General features: G+C 39.4%; 1 protein-coding gene across 2 annotated transcripts in view; it reads left to right on the forward strand.

The window, feature by feature from the left end:
• The first annotated feature begins 1,156 nt into the window (after nt 1-1,156).
• Nucleotides 1,157-15,195, forward strand: part of EFNA5 (ephrin A5) — a 295,100-nt gene continuing 281,061 nt past the window's right edge. Inside the window, exon 1 of one of the 2 annotated variants that reach the window (XM_033178971.1) lies at nt 1,157-1,598. In XM_033178971.1, coding sequence (XP_033034862.1) covers nt 1,474-1,598 — 125 coding nt within the window. In that variant the 5' untranslated portion in view covers nt 1,157-1,473. The remainder of the gene's footprint in view (nt 1,599-15,195) is intronic. The other variant, XM_033178972.1, reaches the window with a different exon arrangement.

Consider the following 15,195-nt stretch of genomic DNA (forward strand, 5'->3'; position numbering starts at 1 on the left):
TATTTTCCCGCCTGGGTAGGGGTTTTAGGATTCGGTTTGTGGTTTTCACCTCTGTTGCTGCTGCTGTGCCTAAGGAGGGAAAGAGGAGCAGCTGCGGGAAGGTTTTCTGATGTAGTCATCGGGGAGGTGCCACTCGCTCGTGCGCTCCCCTTTTCTTTTTTTTTTTCTCTTTTCCCATTTCAAACTGATTGATGCATCTCTACAAGTTGCTAGGCTTGGACCCGCCGGAGTCGCAGGGACACTTCTGAGAGCTCACCCCCAGGCTCTTGGCACCGCGTGTGGGGGCTCAGTCTCCCTCTCGGAAGGCGATCGGAGACTGACATCAGCCCATCCAGGAGTTGGAGGGATCCATTTGAAAGTGATTGTTTCCCCTCCCGCTCTCCAGCCGAACACTTGGGTTGGCGTCGTCTTGCAGGTTTAGGCATCCCAGCTCCGCCAGGCCGGCTGGCCTTAACCTCCGCTCTTCATTTACTGTGGTGCACCCACACCCAGCCAAGGAAAGCACGCGCGAGAAATTCCCGAGGCTCGGCCAGCACCCGGGGTGCCCTCTTCCGCTACCGCCGCCGTCCGACTGCTGGGGGACCTGCCGGAAGACGCGAAGAGCCAAACTTTTCTTTGAGGTTTTCGAGGCAAGACCGCTTCTCACCGGCGCAGCTGCCGCTTAACCAGTTCCAGGACACCAACAGGGCTGGGTTGCGGCTCCGGATCCCCACCCTTCTCCGCGCACCGCCCGGTACTGCAGCACCTACGACTCCTCTGAGATTTCTGGGGGTCGCCCGGCTAAGGCGCAGAGGAGGCTGAGGAAAGAGGTTCTCAGACTCCCGGGACCACAAGCGCGCAGCCCCCTATCTGCACGTCGCCTTCCTCCTGCAGTTTCCCACCGGCCGCCAAAGTAACTTGGAGGGAAGCGGGGCGCAGTGCTAGGGCCCCCGGCGGCGGCGGAGCCGTGCGTAGTCCGCTGCGCCGACGCTGAGCCGGGCCCGGAGGGCCGGTGTATGTCTCCCCGCGGCTGCGGCGCGAAACTCCCGGTGACTGTGCAGCGCGCGCCGCCGCCTACCCCGACCCGCGCTGCAGCCGCCCGGCCCGGCGCGCACCTCCCTCTCCCGGGGTGACCGGCCTGCCGCCGCCGCCGCCCGAGACACAGCTTGGCACCTCTTCCCCCGCCCTCGCCGCCGCCACCACACACACGCACGCTTCTCTCCATCTTGTGATTCCTTTTTCTTCCTGAACCCTCCAGTGGGGGTGCGAGTTTGTCTTTATCCCCCCCCCCCACCACACCGCCTTCTTTTCTTCTCGCTCTCCTACCCCTCCCCAGCTTGGTGGGCGCCTCTTTCCTTTCTCGCCCCCCTTCATTTTTATTTATTCATATTTATTTGGCGCCCGCTCTCTCTCTGTCCCTTTGCCTCCCTCCCTCCGGATCCCTGCTTTCTCCCCGGAGTGGCGCGTCGGGGGCTCCACCGCTGGCCAGGCGTGATGTTGCACGTGGAGATGTTGACGCTGGTGTTTCTGGTGCTCTGGATGTGTGTGTTCAGCCAGGATCCGGGCTCCAAGACCGTCGCCGACCGCTACGCTGTCTACTGGAACAGCAGCAACCCCAGGTAAGCCGGTAAGGGGAGGAGAGCCGGGGCTACCCGGGCCTCGGGGCCCTGCGGAAGGAGCGGCGGCGGGGATCGGCGCGCACCAGCAGCTGGTGGCGCGCACCCTAGGAGCCTGCGTCGCCCCGGCGCTGATGGCTTGAGGCGTCGGCGGGAAGCGCTCGCGTCGCGCCCCTCTTTGTTAAGCCGCCGCGGAAAGGCCAGGTGCCCCTGGGAGTCCCCGGGGCTGCCCAGACCAACTGCTTCTGCAGGGCGCGGGGAGACTCGGAAAAGGGCGGGAGCCGGGGAGTCGGGACTTCTCCGCTTCCCAGCCCCGGCAGGCTGACTGGTATCCGGATCCCGGCGCGGGGAGCCCCCAGTGTGCGCCGCCAGGAGCTCCTGCCTGGACCGTGGGTCCGTCCGCAGGGACTGCGGAAAGAACCCACCAAACATCCCCCAAAGTTTTTTTTTTTTTTTAATTTTTTAATTTAAAAAAAAATTTTTCCTTTTCTTTTCCCGGTGCGCGCAGAGAGAGCGCACGGGCTAGGGGAAGTGAGGGGGGCTGGGAAGCGGAAGCTTTAGGTTTTTATTTTCCTCTTTAACTGCGAGGAAATCATTCGGCCCCTGAGTCAGTCTGGGCCCGGCGCGGTTTGCAGTGGAGAGGATTCTCCCATCTTCTCCATCCCTCCACCCACCCTAGTGGGTTCAAGATGCCAGAAAGTTTGATCTAATACCGGGTTACGTCATGTGTGCGGAACAAGCTGCCAGAGTTGGCCGAGCCAGGAGGTGGGAGCCCTTCGCCCGTGGCCTGGCGATGTGCTGCCGGAGGAACGCGCGCGGTTACCTGGAACCGATTTGTAGGCGTCCCCGAAGCCCGCTGGGTACGCGGGAGACTAGAGGTGGGCGCCTGGGGCCGTCCTAGCGCGCGTGCTGGACACCGGCCAGTTGCAGACGTCCCGTGTTTTCGGACCCTGGGAGTGGAGTGGGGAGGTAATCCAGAGTGTCCGGCGGGGTCCTCCGGGTTTGGAGCAGTTCGGAACCTTTACTGCTTCCCGGTCTGTGCACAGAAGTCGGCCCCGCTGGGCCCATACCGCACAGCTTTCTCTGGGACAGAGGCTAGCTTCCAGCTGTGTCCCGGTCTCAGTGCTCTCCTAGGTACTATTTATTAATAGTACCGATTGCATCTAAAATCACAGGTTTTTTCACTGGGCTTCAGTGGAAGTTGGGAAGAGAGAGGCGGGAGGCCCAGGGGTTAGCCTAGAGTTGGTGCGCGTCCTAGGCTCCAGGAGAGAGGGTATGGGTGGGCGCCTCCAGTTTTTTCTCCAGGAGAGAGGGTATCGGTGGGCGCCTCCAATTTTTTCTGTGTCCGGCGGGCCCTCTCTGCCTGCCTCCAGCCTCCCCTCGGCATGCAGGCAAGAGTGGGATTCCCCGCTTGAGTAATGTCAGCGCAGATGAAGATGGGAAGATTTTCCCCACAAGCAGTCCGCCGGTTACAGAACCGAGAGGGAGTTCTCCTTATCCCGTTAGTCCAGGATAGTCTTACTCAGGTAGCTGCCCAAGCCCTAAATGAACCGCCGAACAAGAGTGGAGATATTCCTGAAAGTTTGGTTCAAGAAACAAGTCTCCTGGAGGTGGGTGGTGGAATGGGAAGCGATTTCTTCTTTGACATGCCACTTACCACTATCAGGAAAAGAGAAAAAGAAGCCATCCTGCCAGAGGAGATGCCTTTTATTAAAGCTGACAGGACAAATAGAGTAAGCTTTCCAGTTGTGATGGTGTTAAAAGCAAGTCTCATTATGTTGGTTAGTTTTTTTTCCCCGTTTGTGCTTTATTAGGCAGCATATACGAAGCAGAAATGTGTATCTCTGAACTTTAGCACCTTATTAAATAAAGCAACACTGAAATAGTTTCGTTGAATTTGGGATATTTTGCTCTTGGTTGTCTCTTCTTTCCCATTCCAAACTCCACAATGTGATCTTTTTCTCATGGCATTCATTTATTTGGATACTTGGGTGTTCCAGTCTTCCTGGCTTAAAACGGAAAGAACCAGCAGCACCCCTACTCTAACCCCCCTTCTTAACCTGTCAAGCTAGACTGAGTTAGTTTGAGGACATTTTATCTTAGGTTATCTCTGTTTTATGCTTTTGATACTGTTGTTTGGTTTGAGATTAGCACATTGATTTTTGTCACAGGTCATGTTTTTTAATAGATCTGCCCTGCCTGCAGAAAACTCTTCTGCTCAGGATGCCATGGAGGCTTTGAACCTGCCCAGACAAAGTTGATCTGCAGAATTTTAAAATACCAAGAGTATTTCCAAATCGGTATTGTGATTTCAGATTTGTGGAAATACCTTTCTATTTGATCATTATCAGTTTGATAATGGCCAAAAGAAAGAATGATGTACCCCTCTTACCCCAAGAGATACAGCCCTAACACTTATTATTCTTAGGAATTTATGGACACATTTATCTTGGTATGTTATCACAGTTAAAAACTTACTTTAAAAACAATATTTTAAAAGTAGGCGGTTTTATCTCTAAAGTGTTGAATAAGATGTTGCTTTTTTGATGTATTAAGAAAAGTCAGCTTGGATATAATTTTAAAGAGGCCACATGCCGAATAAGTATTTTAAAAATAAAAACTAACAGTTTTTCACAAACAATAGTAAGAAAATATTTCAGAAAATTTCCACGGGTTTAGTAAATTTTATAAATTCAGTGTTGTGCAATTCCTCTTCATATACGTTATTTTGTAAAGTAAGCTAGCCATGCCTTGTGTCTTTATATAGAACCTATCTGTTAAGATTTTGCTAAACTAGTAAGACTTCAATCTTTTGAAAAAAGAATAGAGGACTTTAATTGCAACTTAAATAAATTTTTTAATTTTTCCCTCAGAGTATAAGTTCAGTGGGCACATTATACTGATGATAATGTATACTGTGTCTAAATGAAGTAAATCTACTTTAGCATATACTAACAGATTCAATTTGAAATTATGTTTAGGTAAAATCAGAATTAAATGTATCTTGATCACAGGGATTAAGTACAGTATCTTACTGTTTAACTTGAGTTATGTGTAACTTGTGTATCTGATAGGAGTTTATCTTCTACATGGAGTTTCATTACTGCATCTCCATTGATAAATGAGCATCTATAGATGTAGTTTCATGGGAAAAATATTAAATTTATTTGTTGTCAGAATAGTTTTACTGTTAGAATCTATGTACCCAGTTATTCACTTCTGAGAAGTGGATACTGAGTTTTCAAATGCTGATAACTTTTTAGTTGGTAGTATTTATTGGATAGGGGACCAAACTGATTTTATGTGTTGAATTGGCACAAATTTGTGAAATAGCAACTGAGAACTATCAGTTTGAATAGAAATATATGATAACATTTGCCTAAATGCATCTTCTATATTTCCAAAATTTGAAAACTTGTATAAGTTTTACCTGAAAGTGTAAATAATCAAATGATCCTTTTAATGTTATGCTGAATTCTAAACTGGAATATCACTAAGTAACTTTGAGTAATGAAAATCCACGTCAAGAAGAATATAACTATTTGTCCTTAATTTCTTTTAGAATGTAAAAAGATTTTAAGTAATGTTAAAAAGGCTTCCAGTAATAAAACTTTATTTACATTCCTCTTTAGTAGTTATGCTTATAAAGAGAGTCATAATACTAAGAACATGCCTGTTCATCTGAAGTATGCCATAAACAGTTTTTGGTGCTTCTAATAAGAATATACTTTTAAACATCGGGTGCATATTGAAAGTTCTTCTTGGATTATTTTGACTATTTGCCGAAATGATATTAGGGTAATTAAACATATCTCCTACTGGTTGGCATTATTTGATGAAGCAAATATGACCCAACACTCTTTTAGGAATACCAGTCCTCCTCAACCTGGTGTTTTGCTTCTGTTAAGGTTTGAGTATCATCAATTTAAAAGGTTATATTCTTAAGAGGAAAATATCTCTGTAATTCATCAAGGATTTACTAAACTTTAACCTAATCATGTTTTCTTTGGACTTTCTCAATTCTTGTAGGGACTTGTAAATTAAACATTTCATATTAGAGTAGCAGGTAATTGACACCTTTTAGTTTTGTTAACATGTAATCTTGGAGTTGTGAAAGTAATGTGAATTCTAGGTCAACACTCCCAAATCCTCTGGCAGTACAGGTCAAATGTATGTGGCTAAGAAGAGCGAAGTAGTGACATTTTTTTTTCCTAATCATATTCCCTTGAGTATTTTTCTTCTTTCAAAATTTACTTGCTCCATTTAAAAAATTCTGAGCCATCATCATTTTGATATATATATATACCAGTATACCGGCACTGTGACCTTTTCACTGACAAATAAATGAAATCAGCATGCTTTAAATCTAAGAAATTGTTGTGAGTAAAGATTGAATATTATCTTGGTTTCAAATGAGTTTTGTCAGGAAATTTAGAAAGGATTATTCTTATTCTTGAAATTTTAAATACTTTATGTAATATTTTGTATGTTAGAAACATAAATGTTCTTCAAGCAAAATGCATTAACTTTAAGCCTCAATGTAACGTATCACTTTATTAGATGTATTGGTAGTAATTTTATTATTCTGAAATTTATATCAGAATTTATGCAAGTACCAGGATAAAAATAAGGCAGTATGACTGAGATTTATAACCCATGTTTTTATGCTTATATGTTTGTAAGAGACCTGAATTGACTGCCCCCCCCCCGCCTTTTTTTAATCTAGAAATTTGTAAAAGAGAAGTATGCTGCTTGTTTTTTGGCCAGTTTTCCATAGAATTTTGAAAAGCAGAGTTGGCTACTGAGATATGTTCTACCTATTTCATTCATTATTTTATATGTTCACAATAAACTATCAGAAATACTCAACTGTCTGATTTTTAGATGACAGGAACATTAGAGCTATTTGAGGCAGATTTGACTATACAGTCTAATTTGGCATTTTCAGGGTAAGACCAAAGTCAGTAAACTACTTGTGATTGAAAGTATCAGTCTTCAGTAGTTTATTACTCTCTGTTAGGTGATTTTAGTGGTAATAACTAAACCATCACTTCACTGAACTAATATCTTGTCATGTGTATTGTGGCTAACAATCAATAGCTTCAGAAGCTTCCACCTTTGAAGGCTGAGGATCAGGTTTGGAGGGAACACTTAGTTACTTGGGTGCAAATTAACCTTGTGAATTTCTTGCCATTTAATCTTGCAGAATGCCTTCTGAACAGGCATTTCATTGCATTCTGTCCACTGGCCTGGTTTCCTGTTGGATAAGGACAGATAAAGATGAGCACCTCCTTTTCTCCCCTGTTGCTATGAACCAAGCAAGCTACCAGCTTCATGCTGGGCCAAGAAAATGAATGAATACAATTAGTCCTTCAGGAGTTCTGGCCTTTGCTAGCTTGGGATAAGTATATGCCAGAAAATTTACCTTTGAGAGAGAGAAAGCGTTAAAATAAAAATGAACAAAATATGGGAATATGTTAAGAATAGAATTTTACATGTTGGGTAGCATTTGGTCTAGTGCTTATTGATTTGTTTTTTCAATATAAATCAATTTAAAATTTTTTATAAGATACCACTCAACCCTCCTCATTTTTGTGTATGTGTTGAATAACTTCTGTAGTAATAAAGACTTAAAAAGCTGTGATATTTTGTTTGAAATAATGAACGACTCTGTTGAAGATTCTGTATTATCAATTTTCTTTTCAGAAGCAGTATACAAACTGTTAAAATAACATTCCTAATTAGAATATCCATGTTGCAAAGGAAGCCTCAATTTCCCTAAGCACAGTGAGGAAGGTCCTTGCCTCTTACCCAGGACAACTCAGTCAGATCAGCCTTCTGAACTGAGGAAAAAAATTGCCCTTTGATCATTTGTGACGGATAACACCTTCATTTTCAGGTATAAAAACCTCAAAGAGGAGTATAAGAAATGAGGCATTAATATTCATTTTTAATAATTTGTCTTGCGATGGTGGTCTTAGCCAAACATCAATAAATTACTGTCTCTTTTAAGGGCCTGATTTATATTATCGAATTTATATTTTAGTCTGCTTTTCAACCTATGTCCTGAGCTGTTTTGTAGAAAAGTTTCTTGTGATTAATGTGAACTTCCAGTGCTTCTGAATAGGATATTACTCACTACTAGGAGATCTATTTCCTCTTAAATTTGTCTGCATTTATGTTTTCAAAATTTAGTCAGTCATAAAGGAGCACAATGACACAGGGCCACTTAGCTTAAAATTAAAAATTAATCAAGTTTTTTTCTGACTACAACTATTTTGCATGATTTTGAGTAAAATCATTCCTAATATCTTCATATTCTTGATAGTTCTTATTGTACTTTCTAAAGGATTTATTGTAAACTGAAATCTGTGTGCTATTTTCTAATTGGAAAATTTGAGTGGATGCAAATTCTTGTTTCAACTATTTTGCATGATTTTGAGTAAAATCATTCCTAATATCTTCATATTCTTGATAGTTCTTATTGTACTCTCTAAAGGATTTATTGTAAACTGAAATCTGTGTGCTATTTTCTAATTGGAAAATTTGAGTGGATGCAAATTCTTGTTTTTGAGGCATCTGAATATAATTTTCAAACAGTAAACCGTATAGTTCAATGAAAACATTATTTTAAAATATTGAAAACTCTTATTTAAGCTAGCTAGTTGCTGAGAGACAGTAGTGTACCACAGTGATGGTTAGCTCAGCTTTCATTCAGGTAGAATTCTATCATTTTCAATAAGGAAAAATAAACCTTTGTCATCTTTAGAAACATCCTTCATACAATTGACAGTTGACAGGTTGAAGAAAATGTTACTGTCAGGTCTTATTTTCCACTCAAGTGAGGAATAAAAATAGGTTTGAATGATTTTTAAAAATCTTATTTTAAAATTATTTCAAGATGGATAAAATGCTCTTAATCTTTATATGCATATCAGAATTGATCTTCCAGTTGCTTTAGGGAGGGTCAGCAAAGTATAGCTCAAGGAGAGATCGTCTAACAGTAAAGTTCCTATGATTTTTACTTTTAAAAAGTCAAGTACAGTTGATTTGATTGTAATGGGATATTACTGCCTGTTTTATGATTGGATTCTTAGGAGATATAAGATATAAATATTCTTTCTATTATTGCTTTTCAAGTGACCTGATTTTCATGACTGATGATCATGATTCTGGTATGAACTAAAAGTAGAAGTTTGGGCATATGCTCTGTACAGTCATATATATTAGCAAATACGTATATGCCTTGGACAATCATGTTACTAGTACACATCGATTAGACCTGTTTTAAAAATCGCTTTGCTATTAATGATTAAAAATAACTGCACAGTATAATATATGGATTACCATGTGGAAGTACATGAATACCTACTTAGAGATTAGAAAAAATATGATTAAGTGCTTATTTCCTGATTTAGAAAAGCTAGTTTTTTGGCTTTCAGTTAAATCAGCGTGTTTTTTTCCCCCCTAGAAGCAGCCATCTTGTTTTAAGACCGATTTTATTTCTTTCGTGAAATTGGTCCAGAAATGAATATGGACGATAGAAAAGGACTAAACCACTTTATGACCATTTTGGCAGGGCTCTCTACATTTAAAGTTCTGTCTTATTTGCGAACTCACTAAAATGCTATCTTATATTTAGTTGACAGAAAAGAATGTTTTAACTTAGTAATAATATGCTTAAACCCAGGCATATTATATATTAATGTTAAATGTTGGGCTGTACCATGTTTCCATAAATATTTTTTTATTGAAGCTTATACTTTATGGCTAATTTCAAAGGAATATATTAAAAGCCCCTACTGTCACCTCCACCCCCAAATCCTGATCTCTTTTTTCTGATTATGCTAAGTAGTTCTTTTTATTTGTTGGTTGCCTTTTTTTTTTTTTTTTAAATTACTCAAGTCTACCAGGAATCTTTCTCCAGCAAAAGGTACTGATAAAAGTATAAGTACCTCTAAAAATGAAGCAGTTGGGGTTATTTAAGATAGATTATATTAAGCCAGAGCCTTTTTGTCTCTGAAATATAAGCTCTTCCTATCACATTAGAACAAATCTTTCTTGTGGGTTCTCATAGATTATTTTACAAGTAAATTCATATTTGTTACTAAAAATTATGAGAGTATATCAACTGAGTCTGCTGTATTTTCTGTCATGTTTTGTATTTCTGGGTATATTTGGAAAACCAGGTGACCTAATAAACTTTACTAAAAATTTATACTATACTCCTTACTACTGCATGTGTTTGATGATGGCTGGAAACATTATTCTCATGTACTGCAGCAAAAGCAGAGCTTCTGTAAAATTAATTTCAGAAGTAACCTGACTTAGCCTGATTAAGCTGGGCACAGATAAATACTACTAATGTCACTTATGAAAGACTGCTTCAGTTTGTTAGAGGTAGGATTTTGGGTGGTTGTAGATGTAGTGTAAAGGCAATAAATAAAGTGCACGTTTTAATAACAGATACATGTATCATGGTTAAAGTTCAGGTATGAGTTGACCATTTTTGCACAGAAAACTTTCCTCTGATATCTAGCATCTGTTTTTCTTTGACTGGCTAGTGAGAAGACTAAAATAACTGAGTTTTCAAAGTGACCTTTTGTTTTTAAATGAATTAACAAATACCTTTTGTTTTTTTTTTCTTGCTGTTTCCAAGCTGTCAGTTTCCATTTTAAAATTTATTAATTATTTATATATGTAAAAACTATAATTAAGAATTAACTCTTGCCTCTTTCTGAAAATTATGAAAGTAAATGAAAGTATTTTTATATGAAACACGCAGTGTTGTGGTTTGAATTAAAGGAAGTTATGGCATAGTTGGATAATTATAGTGCAAATTGTTATCTAGGTTGTGATGATGATAGACGTGATACTTGATGTTTCATATTTCCTAGATGTCAGTGGGATATACAACTTTGTTACATTTACTAAACTCAATAATGTATAGACAACTTCACCTACTTACATTTTTAATGGCTTTTAATTTTATGGAGACAAATGAGAATGGGAGAAAAGGAAAAAATAACTATAAATATGGGAAATTATCTTTTGTGTCTAACAATTAGGTTAAACAAAGTGGGAGCAAATGAGCCTAGTTCCCCTTCTATTGTTTCAGGGCAAGAAAATACAGACAGATGTCGGAATGTGGAAGCGGTGACCTCTGACTCGCACAGCATGGCCACTGCCCTGGCACACAAGTGTCCTGAGCCACCATCGTAGCAGGATGCGTTTTGAAGTGACTGACACTTTGAGATGGAGATCTTGAAACTGATTGTGTAGTTATTTGCAGCCCTCCAAAGTATCAGTCTTTTTAGTTTTCATTTTAAGTTTCTCACTTTACCATTTATAAAAATGTTTCTTTGGGCCGGGCGCGGTGGCTCAAGCCTGTAATCCCAGCACTTTGGGAGGCCGAGGCGGGCGGATCACAAGGTCAGGAGATCGAGACCATCCTGGCTAACACGGTGAAACCCCGTCTCTACTAAAAAATAGAAAAAACTAGCCTGGCGAGGTGGCGGGCGCCTGTAGTCCCAGCTACTCGGGAGGCTGAGGCAGGAGAATGGCGTGAACCCGGGAGGCGGAGCTTGCAGTGAGCTGAGATCTGGCCAGTGCACTCCAGCTTGGGTGACAGAGCGAGACTCCGTCTCAAAAAAAAAAAAAAATGTTTCTTTGGCTCTGACAGAGCTTTTGTGGCTTCTGGATGGCTTCTGTATCCATATAGTCACTATAAATCTTTGCTTCCCAATAATTATAGTCAAAGTGTTGGGATAATGGAGGCGAAGGGAAGCTCAGATGTACAGTTCTGCTGCAGCAAAGTGTTTGGCCTGCTTTATTTAGCGAATACTTTTCTTCTTCTCCTTTTTTTTTTTAACAGACAGATGAAAGCAGTGGTTTTGTTAAAGGCCTTTTCTTTTAGCCTCTGCTCTGCAATCTCGCCAATAACCCCTGGGTTCAGACAGACCATTAATGTTTTAGATACTGTGGCATTCAGTGCTTTCTTCATATATTTGTTTACTGTTACTGCTTCAATAAACTTTTACGCCTATTTCAGTAGTTTTCTGGCGGGAGCTCCGTTTATTAAAATTTAGTGACCCAGCACTAAGAGGGGTACAGTTCAAATAGTGGTGCTTCTGACAGGGTTTTGTGTCAAACTAGAGAAAATAATGGGGAAACGAAAGCTGCCAAAATGTGTCTCCCAATTACTAATTAATAAGGAGAGAAGGGACCTCAGTGATAGATCTGGTGTCTGCCATGGCAGCAACTTGGGATGCTTTATTTTAAATACTGTATAAAACAAATTAAAGTAAACCTCAGAGAATGTGGCACCCAGATATTTTGTATCACAAGTGATAATTTTTTTAAGTCTGTGAAAATCCAGGCAGAAAACAAAATTTGAAATGAAATCTTTGCACTCTTTACCAATAGTATCAAAATGTAAAGCTATTCTAAAGAGTATTTCCCTCCTTAATAATGCCTTTATTCTTATTAATATTTTAGTACAGACATGATAGTGTTCTTTGTGGTTTTAGTATTGGTGTAGCATTGTATACATACTTTATTGTCAACAAAGATTCAAGGAAAAATTTAAAAATTTTCCCATCATATGCTTGTCATTAATATTTTGAAAATTACTATGATTGAAGAACAGAACCTCTCCCTCACCATATATATATATATGTATTTTATATTATATATACCAAAACTATATATATATATATATTTTTTTTTTTTTTTCCTGCCATCCCAGAGGTTCCAGTCTTTTTCTGGCTGTGTTCCCACTATGGTTGCTAGAACCATAATTAAATGTCTGTTATTAGTGTATTTTTTTCCATAGCATTTACAGCATCAAAAGCAAAGGGTCTTGTATGGAACTATAGCTGTCAAGGGAACAATGAAAACTAATTACACACTCTGCTATCACCATGGTCAGCTACACTCTTGGGAAGACAACGTGACAGAGGTGGTGTGTGTGGAGCGGGTGGGTATATGTATACATGATATTCCATAAGAATATGTACACCTAAGGTCAGACATACCTATTGGTTTACCATTATCCTCTGTTCTCTGAAGGAAAAAAAAATGTAGAAAGGACTATCTAATTTAGTTAATTAAAATGAAAAAATGCAGTTCTTTGTTAGGAAGGGGCTCCCTATTTTAGCATTCTTCCTTTATAATATGAACTGAGAGAACCAGCAATATCTATGAGTCTGAATATCTCGTTATTTTGAATATTATTTTGGCATGGTCTTGTTATCAATACATATATTAACATATCTATTATAATTACGTCTTTTGCAAGTTGTTTTTTTACTTAACTCGAGATTTTTCATTGACATCTGATTATTTGAGAGCTAATCACTTAATTCATGTATTATGTAAATCTCTCTATGGCTATTTTTCTCTTTTGATGGCTTTTGCCCATTTTATTGTCTCCGGGCCTGTAGACCTGTGGATAGAGTTGAGAAAGAAAAGGAAACTTAAAAAAAAAAAAAAAAACTCAAACTTTAACAGCTTGGATAGAAGATTTGTTAAGGAAAGACCTTAAAGCTATTGAATAACATGAGGGTTTGGATTCAATTTTGGATTTCAGTCATCCACGCCATCCCTGTTCTCTGGTACCACATAGAATCAGAACTTGGCCCTATGTAATGTTTTCCATTACTATTTTCATTCCTGGGGTGAGCACTCTTAGCTGTATCTAAAAGCAAAGCCAAATAGATGAATTCAGCAACTACATGTTGATTTGAACTTATTTTTCCAAAGTTTTCACACTGAAGAAATTCTCTATTCCTATATTCAATATCTAAAAGTTATCATTGATAAACTATTGAGTGATATTATGTGCAGAACACTGGGAGACATACAGAGGATTCAGGGAGAACGTTTGCGCCTGTAAGGAACTTAAGAGCATTGTGCAGATACAATAATTTTATACATATAATTACAGAGTATAAAATAGTCCTATAAATGTGCACATGTAGATTTATTTGACAGATATTTATGTCAGGTGTCCACTGTGGGCCAGGTACTGTACTCAGTACTGGAGATACTGCAGTAAACGGCGTATATACAGCATCCCTGTCATCATGAAGCATTCGATTAGTAAATTCTAGGTCACTGTTTCTCACACTGTAAGGTGAACACATTTCGTTGAAATGCAGATTTTAATTTAGTAGGTCTGGGCTACATAGGGCTCTGACAGTCTGCATTTCTAACAGGCTCCCGGATGACATTGATGCTGCTGGCCCATGAACCGGGGTTTGGACAGCAAGGTTCTAGATACAATTAAGTGGGAGAGAGATTACTTCTGGCTCTTTTCAAGGACTCTTGGTTGTATTTGTGCTGAACTTTTCATAGAGTTCTGCAGTTTCTAAAATGGCTCCATATTTACGTGAAAGAAAATTATTTGCCGTTTAGAAAGCCCAGAATGCCTAGTGTTCCTTTCTAACCACTTTCCTTCAACACTCAGACAAATAGAACAGACTTTTACATTGAGGTTTATGCTTCATTGAAAATACACCACTAACAAAGGTAATAGGATGGGGATTTCATTATAAGATTTGGTCTCTGTAGACAAATTCCACTGGAATAAAAATATTACCCTGGTCCAAAAAGTTTAAGGAGGATCCTGTCATAAATGTCTAAGGATATTTATTTGCAAACCCTCCCAAGATGTATTTTATGTGGCAATGCCAGAATTACACCTCAGAAACAGATTTTTAACACTTTCCAATTTAAATCCATGTGGTTAAATTAACCCCAAATGTTCTTTTTACATTCAGCATAAAAGATGACTAACAGTTTTTCTACTTTCAATGTCTGGGTTTCTTGTGGGTGGCTTTCAGGAGCCTGTAATTTCAATGGAGTTATAAAAGACTTGAGACAAAATGCCTTCTTTCTGTAAAGTTCTGTGATTCTCATAGTGAGAAACCTTTGCTCCTGTAGAGTCTAGGTAATATAAGATCTGCAAATATGCTTCCACTTTTCTCACAGCGTATATGTTACTTGCTTTTTCAAAGCAAATCTTCGTATTAACAAGTAAGAAATGGAACTAGTTACATTCAGAAGATTACTCTGTTTTTTTGTGTGTTTTGTTTTTACTAACCTTCACTCTGTGTATATAAATACAATATTACTAATCTAAATGAACTGTCAAGTCTTTGAAAGCATCAGTTAAGTAGACTGACTTAATTGAAATATACCTCTATGGAATGATTATTTTAAAAAAAGATAAAACGATTTGTACTTTAAGTCAGGTGTATTTTTGTGAAAGGAAATAGATGAACAAGACAGTGGCAACTTAATTTAAGTATTCTTTTACTTTACAAACAAATTTTTACCGATACGTTTTGATAATTTTAAAACAGAAGCAAATATTTTTCTTTTTAAATCCTCAATGGATTTAATTAGAACTTTGGGTACTATTTCATAATAACTATGAATGTTACTAAGAATAGTAAGATAGTACTGTTTTGTTAGCTTATGTTTATGTTCACTGTGGTGTAAATGAGGTTTCTCAAACAGTGAATTTGGGGGTGACAGGCACTTAGTGTTTCCAGTTTTATGATTCTCATTGATCCTGAAATACGAGCATCTTCTG

This window comes from Trachypithecus francoisi, unplaced genomic scaffold (assembly GCF_009764315.1).
Source record: "Trachypithecus francoisi isolate TF-2019V2 unplaced genomic scaffold, Tfra_2.0 Lachesis_group2, whole genome shotgun sequence".
Lineage (NCBI taxonomy): Eukaryota > Metazoa > Chordata > Mammalia > Primates > Cercopithecidae > Trachypithecus > Trachypithecus francoisi.